This window comes from Triplophysa rosa, linkage group LG6 (assembly GCF_024868665.1).
Source record: "Triplophysa rosa linkage group LG6, Trosa_1v2, whole genome shotgun sequence".
Classification (NCBI taxonomy): domain Eukaryota; kingdom Metazoa; phylum Chordata; class Actinopteri; order Cypriniformes; family Nemacheilidae; genus Triplophysa; species Triplophysa rosa.
This window is the reverse complement of record NC_079895.1, coordinates 12,039,569-12,060,272: the sequence shown is the minus strand read 5'-3', so window position 1 is coordinate 12,060,272 and position 20,704 is coordinate 12,039,569. Positions and strand designations below refer to the sequence as shown.

Genomic DNA, 20,704 nt, shown 5'->3' with positions numbered 1-20,704 from the left:
AACTTTCACACTTGCTCTTTTTGTTATGAGCAAACGCGCCAACTTTTCTTTTGTTATTCATGAGTTGCAGTGTGTGCGCGTTAAAAAGAGACAGAGAGTAACATGTAGCTCTTGACACATCTGATGTGAAATAAAGACTGACTGCATTAGCACCGCAAGACCAAGAGGGAGATCGGCTTTTGACCTAAACGTATTCTTCTGAAGAGCTGAGCATGCATTGATACTTGAGTATACGGACCTAAAATAAAAGATATAAACATGCACAGACACGCTCTGCCGTCCTACGAGCTTTCTGCATATGCTGCCCGAATACATGCTGTAATATATGTGTGCCTGCGTGTGTGGGTGTGTTGTACCTCGTTGATGAGAAACTGCAGTTGGAGAACTGCCGCCCCACTCTCATGCTGGCAATGGCAGTCCACTCCTGGCCCTCCCAGACTGATGACATCACAGAGTTAAGGGAAAGACCCCTTGAAAGAGTATTATAACATTATGCTAAAAAGACAGTCAAGACATCAACTGATGGATGAAAACAGTGATGTATGGATGAACTCATCAGGTCATATTAACAGCTTTCACCCCTAGATTAGCTCACGGTGTTTTAAATAGATCTTCTTGTTGGAATCTGTTGATTAGGAAAGGAATAAGGATTTCTTCCAGCCACACACACAGAGCAATCGATCAAAGAGAGCTGTGAGAAGTCGGACAGGGGGAGGAGAAAGATCATGTTGCCATTTGTCTCTTCTTTTAACTACAAATGCAACACACACAAGTGCATCTGACCCCCTCAAACGACAGTAAAACAAGATGATATAATACAATTACAGAAACATAGTCAACAACAGGGACATTCAGTATAATTCAGATCACAAACAATACGTTTCTATTCAACTTTTGTTTAATTTAATTTATACAAAAAGCTGTGCATTTTGGTCTAGAGATGCGTGTTTGGTTGGTGTGCAGGGGTTAAACTGTTTTTTAGGTGGTGAACATTTCTTTCTGGTGGTGATTCTGGTGTTACATTACTGAAAGAAAGTGATTGATTAAAAATAAATACAAACATTTATAGATATTCTATGAGACCACATTAAAATCTGCCATTCAAAATGTAATTTGAACCTAGAAATAAATTGAATATTTTGATAACATAATGATTTTTCAAAACATAATGATTTTGAATAAATCAATCAATGAATAAATGAAAAAAGAAACGACCAAATAAATTGTGCTAGAATCTTCAATATTTCAAGTAAGTGTGTTAATTCAGCAAATTGATGTCATTGCTATTTGAACAAAATATCAGATTTCCTTCACTCCATTGAAAGACATTAGATGTTCTTTCAAACATTTTCAAGTTGTGCTTGAATTTTTTCCCACATTTTTTTGTTATTCAAATAATGGTCATTAAAATATTGTACTAAACACACAGACTAATCAAGAACAAGGTTTCCCAAACTGAGGTAAACTGTATGTCTACCAGTGCACATACATGTTGTTTCCATTACTTGCAAAGAAATGTTTAAAAATAACAATAGGTATGTAAAATACTCCTAATAAAAACTTCAAAACATAAAAAATAAATGTTTTTTAAATTAAACATGCAAATGTACTATTAAATTATTGAAATATTTACTTCCTCATGGGGAGTACCTCTCAGGGGGGTACTTCAAGTAAATTATTTAGGACAAAGGGGTTCGGCTGACAAACATGTTTGAAAACCCCTGGGTTGCGTGATGAGGTATACTGTACATGATTGGCCCATGATTATACTTGCTTCGGTTATATTGACAAATACAAATTCTACACACATGTTCAGAATTTGTTAATTTAACAAACACAAACTTCCCATTTTAATAAGATGAATGTCAAAATAGTAGCATAGTTCTACAACAATACATCACACTAATAATGTTTTCCCATGCACCACTAAAACGTTTATTAACCTTGTTTCACAAGGTTCTTCAATTGTCTTGACAGGTATAGCTCTTTATATCATTTGATTGCTTTTCATGAATAAAATGTTTAAGATTATCATCAGTTTATCAGCCGTTTTTATTTTTATTCATGATATACATTGTTTAATAAAAGATGCTAGTCTGCTTACTGTCAACGTGCATGTTGGATAATAGTATACAGTATATGAGTGCCAAGTAACGTGCTCTCTATACAAATCTCTGACTGTATTGATGTTCAGGCTCCTTCTGCATCTCAAGATATAATAAAATGTAGTTTCTGTTCTTAAATTTCACAGGTAGCAGGAATGGCAGTTACAGAATCTTCCGAAGCAAGAAACAAATGGCTATTGAGAGATGTTTTATCTCTGTGAGCAGGTCGTTAAAACGATGTTTCTGTAGTGAGACTAGGCTGAAAAGAAGGAAGGTGCAGGATCGATGGAAGAAGAGGCGGAAGATGGAGAGTTAGAATTAGGAGGTGTTGAATAGATAGACTGGTGACTCACACCCCAAAAAGGGGATGAGAGAGCAGAGGTGAAACCAGAGTGTCAATAAGGCAGGAGGTAAAAGAGAGGGATGAGTCAGAGAGAGAGAGAGAGACTTCAGCAAGTTTGAAGGGGTGACTCAGAGCGAGTAGGAGAGAAAGATTGAACGGGAGGGTTGAAGTTTAACGGTGCCAATGTCATAAAAGCCACAGACACACATACATGTAAGGAAACATTTCGTGACTTGTGATCTGGTATTTACACACAATATATGAAGCTGTACATTTCAGACTACATAAGTATGTACTGTAGATATCCTCTTCAGTAGATTATTTTAATGCATTGTTTCCGCTGTTCTTGGCTTCATCTGCACACTTATTTCAATGTCAAATCAAGAAAATCTTCATTTTAGCTTCAAGCCATCAATAATATACTCATCCTTAAAAGCATATGCATTGAAATCAAGTCCTCACAACAAAGGATTTAAGAGATTTCATAGGTCTGTTTATATTAAGAATAACTCAATGGTGCTTTCTGCCCTTCAAAGCCCGTGGTCACTGTATGCATACTCTATTTCTCTCTCTTCATCTCTCTTACAAACAGCGAGAAACACACAAACACACACACATATGCACACGCACACACGCGCAAACATGAACGCACATCGCACGCACACACACACACACACACACACACACACACACAGATTGACAAAGAAGTTTCCTGCTCCAATTATCACAAAACTCTGTTGAGGACTTATTCAGGATAAGAAAAACAAGTTGTTACATTTCCTACAGTGCTTCAGACTTCCTCTGACTGAGAGAGAAAATGATGTTGATGAACAATGTGACAATTTACTAAGCATTCACAGCGAGAGAAATGAATCAGTCAAAAGGGACAGAATTATAGCTGGAATAATTACATGATTCGTGTTTTGGGGATAGTGAGAGAATGCGTCTAAGAAAAATATTCTCTCTTGAAACCCTTCGAAAGCCAACCAAAAAACCTTAGCATCTAGAGAGAAGGAAAGCACATTTGTTTCCTGTTATCAGCAAACATCTCTTTCCATCTAATTAAAAACATTGGCATTACTGTAGCCATGCTAAATTACAGAGCAAGCTGTTTTTCTCTGGGTATCCCCAAGTCGAATGTGTGAATGTGTGTGTTTCTGAACGACACTGTGAAGCTGTTTGTGTCTGTTAACATTTCACTTGTGTTTGTGTGAAGAGTGTCAGTCAATGCTAATCTATCACAACATGCAAACAAACAAACTGCTCAATCTGACATCAATCATTTGCTCTCCCAGTTTTTCAAAGTATCTCAACTTTTATAGCTGTTACAATATGCCAACAATTGAATGTACATTTTATCTTTAAAAGGTTTATCTCTTATAGGTGATACATCTGTGACAAAGTTGATAATACTTTAAGAACTACATCAAGTCCTCTGAGCTAAAAAAGAGAGCAGCTCCTGGACAATGAAAACTTCTGTTCTGATATGATTGATGTGGAATTATGTGAAGGGTTCAGATGTGCAATTAGAATAAAAATGCATGCAATATATATGATAATCTATACAGAAGATATTATGCAAACACATTTGGTGTTATATAAACAGATATAAGCCCTGCTACCCTATGAAATCAACTAGACATGTAAAAAAACAACCACCACAGGGTGTATGCATGTGTGTAGGTGTTGATGTTAATACAGTCATCATGGGAAAGATGGTTTTTGAAGATTAACACAACAGTGAACAGAAAGTTTTAGACCATATTTTAAATCTGAGAATCAAATGTAACGGACACTTTCAGTGTCTGAAAGGTTTAAAACAAAGGTAAACTGAATAGTAAAAGTAAAAAAGTAATATGAATTCAAAATAACAAATGTGCAAATTTGTGGCAATGACTATGTTTAAGGGATAGATCACCCAAAAATAAAAAATTCCATCATCATTGACTCACCGTCTTGTCATTTTAAACCTGTATGACTTTCTTTATTCTGCAGAACACAAAATAATATAATTTGAAGAATGTTGGTAATCGAACAACGGTGGAACCCATTGACTTGCAAGTTTTGTGTTCATTCAATAGAAGTGAATGGGTACTTCCTTTGTTCGTTTATCGTTTATCAAGATTTTTATTTGTCACATACACAGTTATATTGAGAATATACAACCAGCAGTGAAATGTAGTTCAGGTCAGCTCCAAAGACAGTGCAGTTATTATAAAATACAAACACAAAAGAAAAATATAAATAATATAAAGATAAAGTTATGTATAGTCTATGTTAGAAGTAAACTGTAAATATTTACATGAGCAAATGTGCAAACAGATTAGTCAACATTCTTTTTTTTCTTTTGTGTTCTGCGGAAGGAAGGAAGTTACACAGGTTTGAAATGACAAGAGGATAAGTAGATGTTTCTTTTTGGGTGACTTATCGCTTTAAATCTTTTGTGCAACAGGTCAGATTTTCTTGCTTCCATTAAAGCACAAAAGATGCTTTTTGGAACCTTCTCAAATGATGCCGTGATGGCTGTCTTTAAAGCAAAGTGAAAACATACAATACCACATACTTAAAAATCCAAACATTCATACTGTATGTTTTGTACATTTGGATCACCATAATACTGTATAAACATCAAAGTCTATCAACCTTTTGTGTAAAACATGAATCCTTGTGCAGCTGCTGCTAGCCAACCTTCAGTAAATCGACTCTGATTAATTGATTGGGAATAAGCAATCTTTCTCCTATCTTCTCACTCCTCTGTGAATTATTCAGTAAGGGGGATGTTTGGAACTCAAGGACATGTGCTTTTGTTTCCAGATTCAAGGGCAGAGTGGAAATTAGCACGTGAATAGCTGGCAGCCTGACACTTTGAATGTATTCCCTTTTAAAGTGCAAAATTCATCGCAATTTGCTTTGTAAGAATAAGTGCACAGATGAGAATGCTGGCACCTTTGGCGCATTCTTCATCCCACATGCCAAAGCTCTTTTGACGACCCTTCAATGCAACTCATTTTGGCAGACAGAAAGCTTTCGCAAACTCACAGGACACGTGCTGCTATTATCATTTCGGAGGCATTTGGTCTAAAATGTCAGCAGGTAACATGGTTCTGGGCCATTGCGTTTCCTGCGAATGTCTCGTGATTCGAGCTGGCAGCATCGGGCAGCACCCGGCGGCGTCTGGGCTATCGCTTTTAATTACGATCCCTCATTACACTACGCACATTTTGCCGAGCCAGAATATCCAGGTGTTAACACGCGCGCCTAAACCTGCTCTGACAAATGACCCCTTCTGCCGCAGAAAACCATTCCGGCTGCGCCGCACGCATCTGCCAGACGGAGCAAGTAAAAGGACACAGAAAAAAAGGGTGTGAGCGGAGAGATTGTGACCCTGCACGGTTGATGTAGGCCTTTAATAATAAAGACAATAGCGGGACACAGGTGTTCGTTACAGAACGGAGGAGGCCTGCGGTGGATTATTGATAAAAGATCCTCCAGGTGTTCCAGTTTCAGTGTGAAAAAATCTCACCCAGACAGGACTGCTGACCTGGGGCGACACATCCGATTGGACCGTTATTGCGTTTTGAACGTGTGACATTTTATGGTCCTTTAATCGCCAAATGGCTGACAATTAGAATAAAGGGCGAGATGCAATTTGCATACGGCGGCCTGTGATGACTGCCAGTTAGCTGAGATAGGAGTGCTCTATTGTTCAATTTTTTTTGTTGTTTGGCTTTCCATAATGCATGATTGACAGGTCTGAGTTTAGTTGGTACGTTGTAGGCCTGTTATATTATTTGGCTCATTTTCATCTCTGGATTTTAACTTTCATTACTATCATTTTTCGAAACCCCTATGTACAGTATTAATCTCAGCCTGTTATTCATCCTGTAATTAATCCCATGGACACGAATGATACCTCAAGGTACTGTATGTAGCTTGTTGTAAAGAGGTGTGCTATTCCTTTTAGTCGTTTACTTCTAGTAACTTCAAAAGCAAATCCAAAGTGACTTGCATAAAATCAGCCTTCTTAAAGGGCTAGTATACCCAAAAATGAAATTTCTGTCTACATTTACTTACCCTCTAGCCATTTCAAACCTGAATGACTTTCTTTCTTCTGCAGAACACCAAATAATATATTTTGAAGAATGCTGGTAACTGAACAAAGGCGGAACTCATTGACTTGCATTGTTTTTGTGTCTACGCAATAGAAGTGAATGCGTGAGGCCGTTTTTGATGTTATGTCTTTTATCCTTGCGGTTTTCGTGTTACATCATTTTTGTGCATTAGCTGATCTACAGTATGTTCCCATAATACATCTTCTCTATTTCCCAGCATGTTTCATCCTGTACCATCTTAATTACCCTCAGGGGCAGAATAGCTTGTACCCGTGACAACGGATGTCAGGCAGCTGCATTGGGGTGACAACTTAAAGACCAAATTGAGGACCGTGATTACAGTAACGATAAAACCCCTCTGTCTCATACTTCTTTCTTTTTCGATGTCCCTTGCAGTCTGTCTGTGTGTCGCCTGCCCCAGGTCGCCTGTTTTTGGTGCTTGACGGGGCGGTAAATAGCAATGTTTGTTCACCACGCTCCATTTAATGAGGACGAGATCAAATGAAGGCACAATGATTGTGTTTAAAGGGATGAGCCAATGAAAGTCACATGATGAGGAGAGATGGAGGTAATGAGTAGGAGGGGTCAGGGGTGTCCACAAGTGATCAATAACCCTTGAGCAAATTATTATTGGCTTGTCAGCCTCTGTACACTAGAGCACACTGCGCAAACAATTCTGCTGCCAGCTTTCCAAACATGTACAAGACAAGTCGATGAAAACATACACTAAAGAATAACATCCTATACTGTCCTCGAATTTAAAAAATGACAGAACATACTTCTTTGATGTATTGCATCTTTGACTGGACACATTTTTAGAGGTCTTGGTCCCCTGAAAAAAGCTATAAACTAGCAGTTACTGACTATTAGAAATATTTATCAATATTCATCAAATGTATGTTTATAGTAATATACAGCCGCAGAATCAAATGAACAGACCATTCCAAATTTTCATTTAATCAGCGTGATTAAATCTAAATGTATTATGGCCATTTCAGTCCATTGTCTATGTTGAAGTTCAACAAAATCAAACCTCAGGAATGACATAAAGTCATCCAACAGCAAATGTGAAAGACTGACAGAATGACCAGACACATGAAATCTGTGATACAAATCGAGGTTATCACATAATTTTTATTTCAAATCATTCTTAAATAAATGAACATATATTACTGTTGCTTAAAAAGTGAATAAACTTATTTTCTTTGCAGTGACGTTTCTATTATTTTAACCCGTTTTTATTTTCTGCCAATAAAAATTCAAATAGAAACAATATTTTTATTTGAAATCTGGGAGAAATCTTGTTATATAGAGCAAAAACAATCATTTTACCTAAACTTTAAAAGTTTAAAGTTTAGATAGATTCATTTAAAGACATCATTCATGGGAATGGGCAGTCACAGTTAAGCATTTTTGATATACATGTTTACATGGAACAGTGATGTTATTTATTGATCTCACTTCAGGATTTTTGGTAAAATTCAATGTTTTATTCAGGAACTCTTGCGCTCTATATATAGTTACACAAACATCTGGACCAATAAGATTTCACTGTGTCCAGACTTACACAGCAAGGCACATCAAAAAATAGACACCAAAATGTCTCGGTTACGACTGTAACCTCGGTTCCCTGATGGAGGGAACAAGACGTTGTGTTGAGAGAAAGACTGGGGTTTGATCTTGAGAACCTATCATCTCCGAGAGGAATTTAAAACGCCAATGGGCTTTGGCGAATGGCTCACGCACGCCAGTCCCTCTCCAGACGTCGAGATTCCAGAGGCCTGACTTGCTGTGCCACACCGTGCCATTTCCCTGCGACAGAAGGTCCTTTGTCAGGGGAATCGGCAAGGGGGGAACTGTCTTCAGAGCCACCAGGTCTGAGAACCAAGTCTGGTTGGGCCAGTAAGGCACAACTACCAGTACTTGGTGTCCCTCTGCCCTGACCTTGCACAGGATCTGTGCAAGGAGGCTCACTGGGGGGAAGGCGTACTTCCGCTTGTCCCACGGCCTGCTGTGTGCTAAGGCCCCTCGGTCAGGGAGTACCAAAGCGGGCAATGGGTGGAGTCCGGGGAGGCAACAGGTCCACCTGCGCCTGGCCGAACGGCTCCCATATGAGCCGGACTGAACGGGGATGGAGTTGCCATTCTCCACGGGGCGTCCCTTGATGAGAGAGTGCATCGGCTGTCTGGTTCAGGTCGCCTGGGATGAAGGTGGCTCGCAGGGACTTGATCACCTACTGACTCCAGAGGAGGAGGCATCAGGCGAGTCGTGACATCTGCCGTGAGGGTAATGCCTCCTTGGTTATTGATGTACGCCACGGCAGTCATGCTGTTTGACTAGACCAGCACGTGTTTGTCCTGCAAGAGGGGTTGGAACCTCCTCGGTGCCAAGAGGACAGCCAACAACTCTAAGCATTTGATGTGCCACCACAGCCGGGGACCCTTCCACTGCCCCGATACTGCGTGCCCATTGCACACGGCACCCCACCCCTGCAGGGAGGCGTCTGTCTCAACCACGACGTGCCTCAAACCCTCCTGGAACCCCCACTCGGAGAAAGGCCAAGTCTGACTAAGGGGTGAGGGTGTGAAGGCACTGAGGCATCACCGTAATGCGCCTGGTGCCGGTGTGCCACGCCCTTAAGGAACATGACTCTGAAGCCAGTGCTGAAGCGGTCGTATGTGCATCAACCCGAGAGGGAAAACCCCTGTCGAGGACGCCATGTGCCCCAGGAGCCTCTGAAAATGTTTCAGTGGGACCGCTGATTTCCATCTGAAATGTTTCAGACAGCTCTGCATTGACTGTGCGCGCTCACTGGTGAGACGCAGTGACATACGGACAGAGTCTAGTTCCATACCGAAATAAGAGGAGCTCTGAGCTGGGGAGAGCTTGCTCTTCTCTCGGTTGACCCGAAGGCCCAGACGGTCTAGGTGCTGGAGCATGATGTCCTTGTGCGTACACAACATATCTCGCGAGTGAGCTAAGATAAGCCAGTCATCGAGATGCTCCCTGAGGGGAGCTAAGGCAGCCTCTACGAGTTTGGTAAAAACCTGGGGAGACAGGGCCAGACTGAAGGGCAGGACCTTGTACTGATATGCTCGTCCCTCAAACGCGAACCACAGGAATGGCCGGTGTCGAGGGAGGATGGAGACGTGAAAGTACGCGTCCTTCAGGTCGATTGCCACGAACCAATCCTGGTGACGAACTGAGCCCAAGATGCCCTTCTGTGTCAGCATCCTGAACGGCAGCTTGTGTAGGTGCTTGTTCAGGAGGTGCAGATCCAGAATAGGGCACAGCCCCCCACCTTTTTTGGGCACTATGAAGTACGGGCTGTAAAACCCGGAAGACATCTCGGTTAGAGGGACGGGTTTGATCGCACCTTTCGCCAGAAGGGCGCCCTGCCCTAAAAAGGGCCCGGCTTGGGTGAGGGACGTGGCAGGCAGCATCCCCCTTTGACCCGCCAGCGATGACCTGGCCGGTGGGGTCGGGCCCGCTGTTACTCTCAATCCTACTGGCTCATCCCGTCAGGGCCGCTCTGTCTCCTAGGTGGGTTCCCAACGGGGTAGAAGCCCTCTCTCACAGGGCTCTGCATCTCGGGTGGGCCGTCACTTGGAAGGCCCCAGTACCAGAGGGGCCACCACGGAGGGCGGGGATGCTGGGGGCAGTCTGCGCTCGGGACCTCGACAACCGATAGATGGCCGGGTCACGGCGGAGCAGTCTGTTTCTTCACCACAGAGAACCTCCACGGTGTCACCACACAGCCCCGCTTGCGAGATGGGTGCATCTAGAAGGCGAGCCTTCTGAGCGTCATTACACAAGGTTGAGCCACAGATGTCTCCCTTGGACCACTATCATGGATGTCGTCCAACCCAGAGCACCCGCCATTACCTTCGTCGCATGAGGCGCGAGGCCGGTGGCGGTGCGCAGCTGGGTCGGTCTTCCCATCAACCAGATCTTAAAACTTTGACTTATGACCCGATGGGTCGCCATAGCATTGTGAACCTGATGGACCACCATAGCGTGGAGGGCAGAGGCAGTTTAACTCACAGCATCTTAAGTCTTTGACACGAGAGTCAAAGACTTACATGCCCTGGAAGGGAACCTTGGTTGACCCCTCCAAGTGGCAGCATCTGCGGTGCACCGCGACTGCACATTCCACCTGGGGGATGTCGACATATCCCTTAGCTGCCCCACCATCCAGGGAAGTAACAGCTCCTGAGCCCATCAGACGGGAGCATGCCGCGAACGGCATATTCCCGTCTTTGTGAACTCCTCATGCACCTCCAGGTCAGCCGAGAGCGTGGGAGGGCAGGTCCGGGCAAGCAAATGTCCAAAAACAGCGCAGACTGTGAGAGGAAATTTGCTCTTTTAGAAATATCTGCGGCTCGCTGCCAAGACGCCCAGGGGAAGTCCACTACCGAGAGGGAGAAATCCACTGCTTTGCGTCGTAAATCCAGCAGTCTGGAAGTAGAATTCTCAGAGAGAAGAATCGCTTGACATGTACCGTCATGCAGGTTCCGCAGAACAAAGGATAAGTGAATGGCCGCCGCCACCTCCCTTTTATACCCGTATGCACTGGGCGGGGACGTGAGCCATTCGCCAAAGCCCATTGGCGTTTTCAATTCCTCTCGGAGATGATAGCTTCTCAAGATCAAACCCCAGTCTGTCTCTCAACACAACATCGAGAGACCGACTGAAGGGGAACTCTTGTTTCTTTATCACATCACACCTGTTTGGGACTCGGTGTTAGGCAGTGCCTGTTAAAAATTGAGAACTAATAATTTGGTTTCGGAAAGCACCTGTCACGCCTCCATCTTTACATCCGTCCTTTCTGAACTCTCTTATCTATTCACCTCCATCTCAGTCTGAGCACAGCTGTGTGTCCCAGACACAGGCATTCCGGATCACTGTCACTCCATTAGCGTATAATCTCAAAACTATTTTCTCCGACTCTCATTCTCTCTGTCGGTCTGTCTCTCTGACACACACAGCTGATTGTCCCAGGAGGTGATCATTTCAGGCCGTGGTTACTGTGTCACTCAATGTGGGACATAGAAGTAAAGGGTGCAATTAGCCTGTGTGGGGTGCCATCATTCTATCCTTTAAATACAGAAATGGGCAGACCACAAAGACAAAACAATGATGAAACAGAAAAAGGCAAAACAGGACGGGAAGGGTAAACAAGAGGGGATTTTAGCCAGATTTGATTTGATAATGATCCTGTTAGCACAACCATGGGATGGGATACTGGGCTCCTGTGATTGCGTAGATGAGGATCAGCAGTTCAGAGATGAAGAACTTTTCAATTCACCCCCATTCTCTTTCTCTCTAACTCAAGAATACTGCTCAAAATGAAAAATTTGTTCTATTTGCTTTAAAATCAATTACGTCCCCTGCAAGCAAGCAAAAAATGGTATCTGGGATATGCAAGAACTGCCTGAAGGACAGAGAAAAACATGTGTAAACAACACATAGACGGAATGAGAAAAGTGAAAGAGGTTAAAAAGATTTTCATTAATGTGTTTCTGCTTTCACAAAAACAAACAGCTTTCACAGAAAAGCAAAATATCTTTTCTCTATTCTGTTCTCTCTGTAATCTTTTTATTGAGCAAAATTCACACAGTGAGTAACTTTCATTTAGAGTTATTGAACTTGTAATGAAATTATTAAACTCTATATAAATATGGTGACACACAACCCTTTATCCTGCTTTGATTTCTTTTTTTAGGATCCAAAATGAGCCGTATAACATGTCTGAAATCTCAGATAGTCAGTATAACCTCAACATTAGGTAGTTTGTTTATTGTTGTTGATTTCTTACATTATGTTCCATTAAACTCGGAGACATTAAATCTGCTGTATTAGGGTTATACTGATAATATATTCATATATCATGTATGTTTGTTTTGTTGTATTGAGTTACTTTATGCTTACAGTAGCAACACCTTCACATTAGTAGATATCTTGTCCTTTGACAAAAAATGACAATTACAAAAGAATTAATAAAAAATATGGCATCGTAGCCCAGATAAGACCAAATTCAGTGGTTCGGCCACTTGTAACAAAAGTGAATAAACACATGGGCTTACAATACAAAGGGGTCAGCATCCATCGGGTGATGTAATACAAACAGACCGATGCCACAAACTCAATGGCAATGACAAAAGGCCACCGTGAAAGGAACTGTGTAGTGCAGTAACAAATGTATTGAATAAAATAATAGAAGCCACAGGGTTTGCTTGTGCCTGACGTTCCATACCTTATTTCTATACATATTCACCCTGCCCATCAAACAGATGGTGAAATCACCTACATTTCAGGGGCAAGCTCACAGTTAAATAAACCATTTTTTATCCATTTTAATAAAAGGGATATCATTAGCTCAGAGCAACAACAGAAGTCAATATAAAGTGTTCACCATTATAGAAAAAGCGAATGTGCAAATTGAGGAGAGAGAGACAGAAAATGAAATGGAGGTGGAAAGATGCATATTCATGGTTTTTAGCATTTTAATGAAGTGCCCACTTTAGTTTCTGCAGGGTGGACACATTGCGCTCTGCATTGTTCATGGTCTGTCTTTCTGCTTGCTATTCTGTTCATCTTTCTTTTTACAGTCTCACATTAAAACATTTATGATTAGGGCCGCAAAGGTGTGTTAACTTGACCATAATTGACAGTAAATGACAATAATTTCGGATTTCATTATTATACCATTTATCAAATCTGCCTAATTTGTAATTAAAACAGGTAAATATTTTTTTGTGAGACTTCTAAAGACTTGCGCCAGCCAAAATACATACACACACAATCAGTCATCAGAGCTTAACCTAAAGTATTCAACTGTACTAAACAAAATTACAAGAGACCTGCTGATACGCATATCAATAACAATGACAAACAACGCATAAATATTCAATGTAAAGTCTGACAAATCTCTTCTTCATAAATCACTTCATTTCCTCTATAATGATGAATGACGTTTGACGAGACAAAATGATACAGAGCATTCATCTGCAAAATGAAAAACTTAATCTCACATGTAATGAGATCTTATTGCTGTAACCCCGTAGAGGTGATATCAGCCAATCATCTGTGTCATTGCATTGTTTCTGTTATGTTAAATCACTAATTAATTACTATTCCTGCCTATTGTCTTTGCTGTTTGTGGGATGTGTGGGACATCGCTGGAATGTGTTTGTGTACAGCCATTGATTTAACAGCACTCTGTGACTGACACCGGCTGGGACAAAAATCTTGGCAAGAATATGATCATTGGGGGGAAAGTAATTTGTTATCCTGAAAGTGAAGAAAATAAAAAATCTTCTCATTATTTCCTAAACACCATGTTACAAAGTATGGACACTAGAGTAGTGGTTCTCAAACTGTTTTGTTGTAAGACCCCCTTTGTGAAGAGTGCATCGCTTTGCATCCCCCCAAATACAGACTTATAATCTTAAATTTAGAATTTTAATTCAACCAAAAACATATTCAGTTATACAATGCTGGAACATCAATTATTTTAGTTGGCGGTCTTATTTTTCTGATGTCTGATTGCATAAAATGTATGATCAATGTCTATAATTCATAAAATAACACAAAATCTGTGCCCCCCCGGATCCATCTTGGGGCCCTCAGTTTGCACACTAAAACAAGGGTGTGAAAAGTACAGAGAAATTGTAAAAGTGCGAGTATGACAAATCCGTTTTTCAAATATTATTTTCTCAAATATTAACATATCTAAAAACTTAATGCAAGTCTCCATTTTTATTATATAAAAATATGATCTAAAAACAAACCATATGCTTATTTCTTTAGAAATAAACTAGTAAAATTAAGATGAAATTTACTGTTACTCACATAGCTGTGCAGCCGCAAATTTATTTTTTATTCGCAAAATTATTAAAGGGACAGTTCACCCAAAAATAATTTACTCACGATCATGTCACTCCAAACCAGACATTATTTCTTCTGCTGAACACACAAAAGAGGATATTTTAAAGAACATTGGCTACCAAACAGCATTGGCCCCCACTGACTTCCACTGGATGGACACAAAACCACAGAGACGTTTCTCGAAATATATTCTTTTGTTCCACAGAAGAAAGAGTCATATGCAGGTTTTGAATAACATGAGGGTGAAAGAAATATTACAGAACTTTTATTTTTGAATGAATCATGCCTTTACAGTAACAATTGTGATGATTAAAGTATTTTTAAATGCCTCAAGTAAAATCCTTAAAATCGGTTAATGAAGAATAATTACTCAAATTTACAGCCTTATATAAAAATACTCCATGCAACATCGTGCAATATTTTTAGGTTGACTGTTTCTTTAAGAATTCCGACAGTATGCTCGCTTCACCTCCCGACAGCAGGCGCTACAGTAAGAACATTGAACCGAGCTGAAAGAAACCGCGTCTTCCTCCACTGACAGGGATTCAACATCACAGTCAGCAGTTCTACGCTGTTACCCGAGATGTTGCGGGCCGCAAAGCGGTCGAATAAAAGGAGACACTGGAGTTTAGTGAGCCCTGACTTCTACTGCTGTGAGCTCAAATGCAAAGCAGATTCTAATAGCTTCAAATCCCACGTCTAGTTTACTATATTCCTTTAATCTCTCCGGCTCTCTGTGTGTGCCTATATAGTTCTCTAATGTTGGGATTAGTTTACCAAAGCTTTTCAATAAATTGCTTATGAATTTTTCAAGCACAGAATAAGGCTATGCAAAGGTCTGTTGTCTATTTGCCCATAACTGTCTATCATTCTTACACGCTCTCTCTCACACGCACGGAGCTGAAGGTCTTGTGTTTTATGTGGATAATTCCCTGCTGGAAGGAAACAAGCTCCTGCCTGTATTTTCTGCTCTAAAGAATAAAGTGCAGCTAATACAGCGTCCTACCAATGTCTCTCTCTCTCCTGCATTCTCACTCTTTCACACATGCTCACAGTGCTGCAGCTAGCTGGCAGGTCCCTTCCTATTACCCCGTCCCTGCCCTCTCTCTCTCTCTCTCTCTCTCTCTCTCTCTCCTTCTCAGCACCATCAGGAGATATTGATTTTGTGGCCTGTAGGCTTTTACAGGATCAGGGGCATCGTAAGGCTTCTCTATCATCAATGCACAAGCAATCCACACACATGAATGTCTCACACAAAGCTGCACAGTTACAATACACAAGCAGGGTGTGTGGGGTGACGTGGCCTGATAAACAACCCTTGAGCTTGAATTAGCCTTTAGGCTTTCTGCTAAACTCTGAATAAATGGATCTGCTCCAAAACCTAGTGAGCTGCATACCTAGATAGCAGTGTTAGGTTGCCTTTTCACTACACACAACAAACTAGGGCCAATACACCGGAAGTCATTCGTTTCCTATGGAGAGTCGCACAGGCGCTGCATGGGGTGACAACCGTCTGCAAATGCGAAAATTTCGGATCTTATGCCACTTTAGTGAAATGGGGTATATGCACACAGAGCGATGACATATTTCTGCAAAAATCTCAGCTAGCTCTGTTACATCCAGAGCACGTAGTGTCCATAAGGAACAATGCCGTTTTTCACTCGGTCAAGATGCACATAGGATTACGGTCATTGACGTAAGTCAAATTATCCAAACACAACTAAAAAGGAGAAGGGCTTCAAGCTATCCATTTCAAGCTACATTCACAAATTTAAAAAAGCTAAGTGAACTTTTGCATTTACTCGAGGCATGATCACAGAGGCACATAGCAATGCTCTGCCGCTGACATGTAAAGTTTTCTTTCCAAACATACCATTATCGCTTGGTGAAAAACTACCTTAGTGCTATGAAAGCGGAAGTATTTCATCGCCCCATATGCATATATACCCCATTAGCTGCTCTCCCATGTTGCCATGGATTTATGATAAAATGAAAGTTTAATGTGACTGCCACTAGGGGTGCGAATTCCGACAGTTGTGTCCAAATGTCATGCGCAGTGAAAAGGCGGCTATAGGCCTCACAAGCCACTGTCTGGACATTCTGATTTATACATCACATATTAAAAGGACACAAATACGCTGACACCAAACACAGAGGATGGGTGAATGAGTCTAATATGGTTGTTTTCTCAGAGCTGCTCTCAGTGGGCACATATAACTACGTTTTTACTCATCTATGGCCATTGCTGATGTTAAGTCCCTCTGTTTTCCTTTCCACCCATTTACAGGATATCCACACATATAGGCGGTGACGCTGGTGGAATTTCCTGTGCTGTGATTTTGTGAGTCTCTATAGTGCGGCATGCAATATTACCGCCTTCATTCTTATTTTGGTTGCAAATATACATAAAGTATGTTGTTGGACTATTATTATCTAGCATATATTGTTTTTAAATGACAAAGACGTTTTAAAACTAATTAAATACTTCTTTTTATTTATTGGTGAATGCAGAACAACGAAGAGCAATGAGGTGCAATAAAAACGCAAGGAAGGCAAGGAAGATTATGTTACAAATAATATAATTATTAATTATCAAAAGAAAATACATAAAAGCAAATTGTGTAGGCTTGTCAAATTACAATAGAACAGCAGGAGTAATGAAGTAAAATAAAGTAAAAATGAGCCAGTATTTGTGCAAAATGTAACACTGTGCACACCAGAAAATTCATGTTTTTAGAGATTTCGTCCACACTGTCATGATTCTTGTGACAGGATCATGACAGCCCCACTTGTTTTGTGTGGAAGCACATGGCCATTGTTTGTTATCATGGCCATGTGCTTTCCTGTCGTGTCTTGACCCCGCCCCCTCGTTTACTAGTCTAGCTTCCCGCTTGTAATTATCCCTTCGACCTGCCTATTGTTATTATCCCTTGTTAGCTCCCCTATTTAATGCCCTTGTGTTTGCTGTCCTGTGCTGTTTCGTTTTGCCTTGTTAGTATACTTACCTCGTGTCCTGGTTCCTGTATCCATGATCTTGTCTAGTTCCTGTAAAGTGCTTAGTTTAGTTTATCCTCTCTCTATTGGTTTTGACCCCTCGTGGGAAGTCTTTGTTTTGCATTTGTGATTTTTCTGATGTAATTGATGCCCCATCGTGGGTCTTTATTTTGTTATTTAAGTTTTGAGTTTTGTACCCGCCGCCTGCTTTTGGGTTCTCCTTCCTGGCGAAAAGCGACACACACAGCTGCGACAAGGAAACATGACAAAATAAAATTCATATTAGTTATTAATTAATGTAACTTTTTTATGTTGCGCGACACCTCTCGTGTGGACACGGCAAAACGAATGCAATACAAAAGGCACTGGATGGCAGAGCATTTTTCAATATTATATCATTCTGTTATTATTCGAGAGCCACCATTTCATAACAAGTTTATAATTAGGCTATAGGCAATCCAAAACCAAGCCTACATTCAGTGTTATTAGTCGAAAATATGCAATGCGAGTTTGTAAAAAGTACAGAACAAAAGGAATTAAGCTCACGCAGAGCGAACGGAATTGTTAATAAGCAGACTCCACAGAGCAACATAAACATTTCAGTGAGTATATGATCTTCATATTTAGATTTAGCATTATATTTAGCATGTTTTTGAGAAAAAGCAAGCCTATCTAAATGTTAGTGTGAAAGCCGCATCTGTACGCCAGTGGCTGCAGCCCGCTCTCTCGCTTCTTCATAGCGGGTGATGCAGATACACACAGACATGTTTTAAAAGTTGCTAAGCGATCAAGTTTATTAAAGCACTTTGTATTGGTATTTCACCGTTGACAATTTTGATTCAAATAATTTCAACATTTGAAACTGCATTTAGAAGCAGAAGACATCATTCTCTCATCTTAGGTTCAATTTGCTCGCGAGTCGGGACTTGCATTCATACTCGATTTACATAAATACGAATCATATTTTTTCCTTTACGACTATAAATTAGCCTACTCTTACCTCTTGTTTTCATAGTCAATGTATTTAACCTTTATTATACATGCATTAAGTTTAAAACAAAAAGGACATAAGCTCGTAAAAAATGAATAAACGTGAACATTGCAGTTGTCCCTCTCCCTTGCCCGGGAAGCTGTTTCTTTTCTCCAGAAGCCCTTGAACATATAGGACGGAATACAGTAAATTATGATAAACAATGATTATTGTGTTTAATTCAATTCAATTCAATTTTATTTATATAGCGCTTTTCACAATGTGCATTGTTCCAAAGCAGCTTTACAGGAGCAAATAAGAAAAACACAGAAAGGTAAAACACAGCACAGCGCATGGTGTTTATAGACCAAGCAAGATCATTATAATAAGTAATATCTAATAAATAAATGAATAAATAAATAAATAAATGCAGTCTCCCGGTGAGCAAGCCAACACTGCACTGCTCTGCTGTTTATAGTTCATATCACACACCATATGCACGCCTGTAACTTCCACCAGCAAAAAATTTAAATACAAAAAAGTGCGGTGATGACCTTAACACTGCGGTCGGCATCTAATTACTGCGGTTAAGCACTAATGCGGTTATCTTTACAGCCCTATCCACACGTTAACAGATGCACACAGCAAAAACAAAGAGGGCAAAAATTGTATTATCGATGCCATTGAAAATACAGGCAATTACTGAGATTTTGGTATGGCTGACATCACTGCAGGACTTCATACAAACACGTGGATGACAAATCATGCGCCATCAAACAGGAACGCAAAACTGTAGGTTTCTCAAACACTCCTCAAAGAGTAATTCTGCCTTTTACATTCTGCATTTACATTTACGCATTGGCAGACACTTTTATCCAAACCAATATGCATTACATTTAAGCCATTTGATTAGTAGGCTATGCGCATTCCCTGGGTATCAAACCTTACCATCTAAGGTGTCAAATTTTACCAGCTGAGCTAAAGGAATAACCAGCAGCTTCTGTTGTTCAACGACAAAGTTTTTCTCTAAACTCACACCATTGACTGAGGCAGGTGGCTAACATGTCGGGGCACTCCAATAAACAGATCAATGTTTGACAGTATTTACACTCTTCAGGAAGTCGACTGACCAATGGATTACCTTTTCCTGAATAATAACTGAGAAAGGAGTATATTTTAACATCGACAAAGATGACACACTTTCCTTTTATGAAGAGGACAGATGAGTACATTTACTGTTCATTTATAAACACAAAAACAACCGTTTTCTTTTGGAATGTAAACCAATGTTCACATGTCCAGTAATAATATATTTCTCTCCAAATGTATCTTGTCTATACAGAAAACACACATGCGGGAAGAAGATCTTGGATCTACTCTCGCTTTCGCTCTCTCTCTTTGTGAAACATGAGCTGGTCGGATGACAAGTGGTGAGTCACAATGTGGGCTGGTGAATATATTCTTGATTTAAACACACTCATACACCCACTGCTCCCACACACACACAAAGGCCTGTGGTGTAATGTGTGAGAGATGTCTTATATCTTATGTAAAGCTGAGTTACCTGAAGATTGCGAGCATACATCTGCAGAATTGTGATTCATTCACTTCTCTTCAAACAAAAAAGGGTGAAACTAAAGAGCCGGTTGTGTCAGAAAAACTACAACATTGTGTTGGCGACGTGCTCTGTAGCACATTCCTGTTCGTTGGAACTCCATAGAATTCCATTAGCGTTCCTTTTCTCTCAGTGACCACTGCAGCCTCAGCTCGCACATGCCCACCAGAAGTACAACCTGCACAATGCCACATGTGTTCAAAGGTTTGTAAATAACACATGACTATTCACCCTGGAGGCAAATGTGATGATAACATTGACACAAAAACACAAACACAATTCAGACTGTGCACTATGGCTACTGAGCTGTCAAAAGCAGCAGACATAGAAAATTGTAATAAAATTAGGTGAATCTGTTATAGAATGTATGTGATGTTAATATTGCTTGCTTAAAGGTTAGGATGATCTAGCTTAGCATTCACTGGTAGATTCCATAACTGCACCAATAAACTGCCAAAAATGACTCTCAAATAATAGCCGTGTGTATTCTGACAAAATAAAATAGTGTTAAGGAAGCCTGTTCATTATTTCTGAAATGCCTCTGGTGTTGCTTGTGGTGTGGTGCACATAGCTGAACATCTAAATCACTTTACTTACACCATTTTCAGCAGTGAGACTTCACGTCTGACCAACAGAATAAAAGCCACGTTGGAGTTGCAAACACAACACATTTAT

At 40.6% G+C, this 20,704-nt stretch overlaps 1 protein-coding gene across 1 annotated transcript in view; it reads right to left on the bottom strand.

The window, feature by feature from the left end:
- The window catches only part of stxbp5l (syntaxin binding protein 5L), a 154,479-nt gene that overhangs the window by 91,125 nt on the left and 42,650 nt on the right, over positions 1-20,704 (bottom strand). The window contains exon 3 of the mRNA XM_057335913.1: positions 357-438. Coding sequence (XP_057191896.1) covers positions 357-438 — 82 coding nt within the window. The remainder of the gene's footprint in view (positions 1-356; positions 439-20,704) is intronic.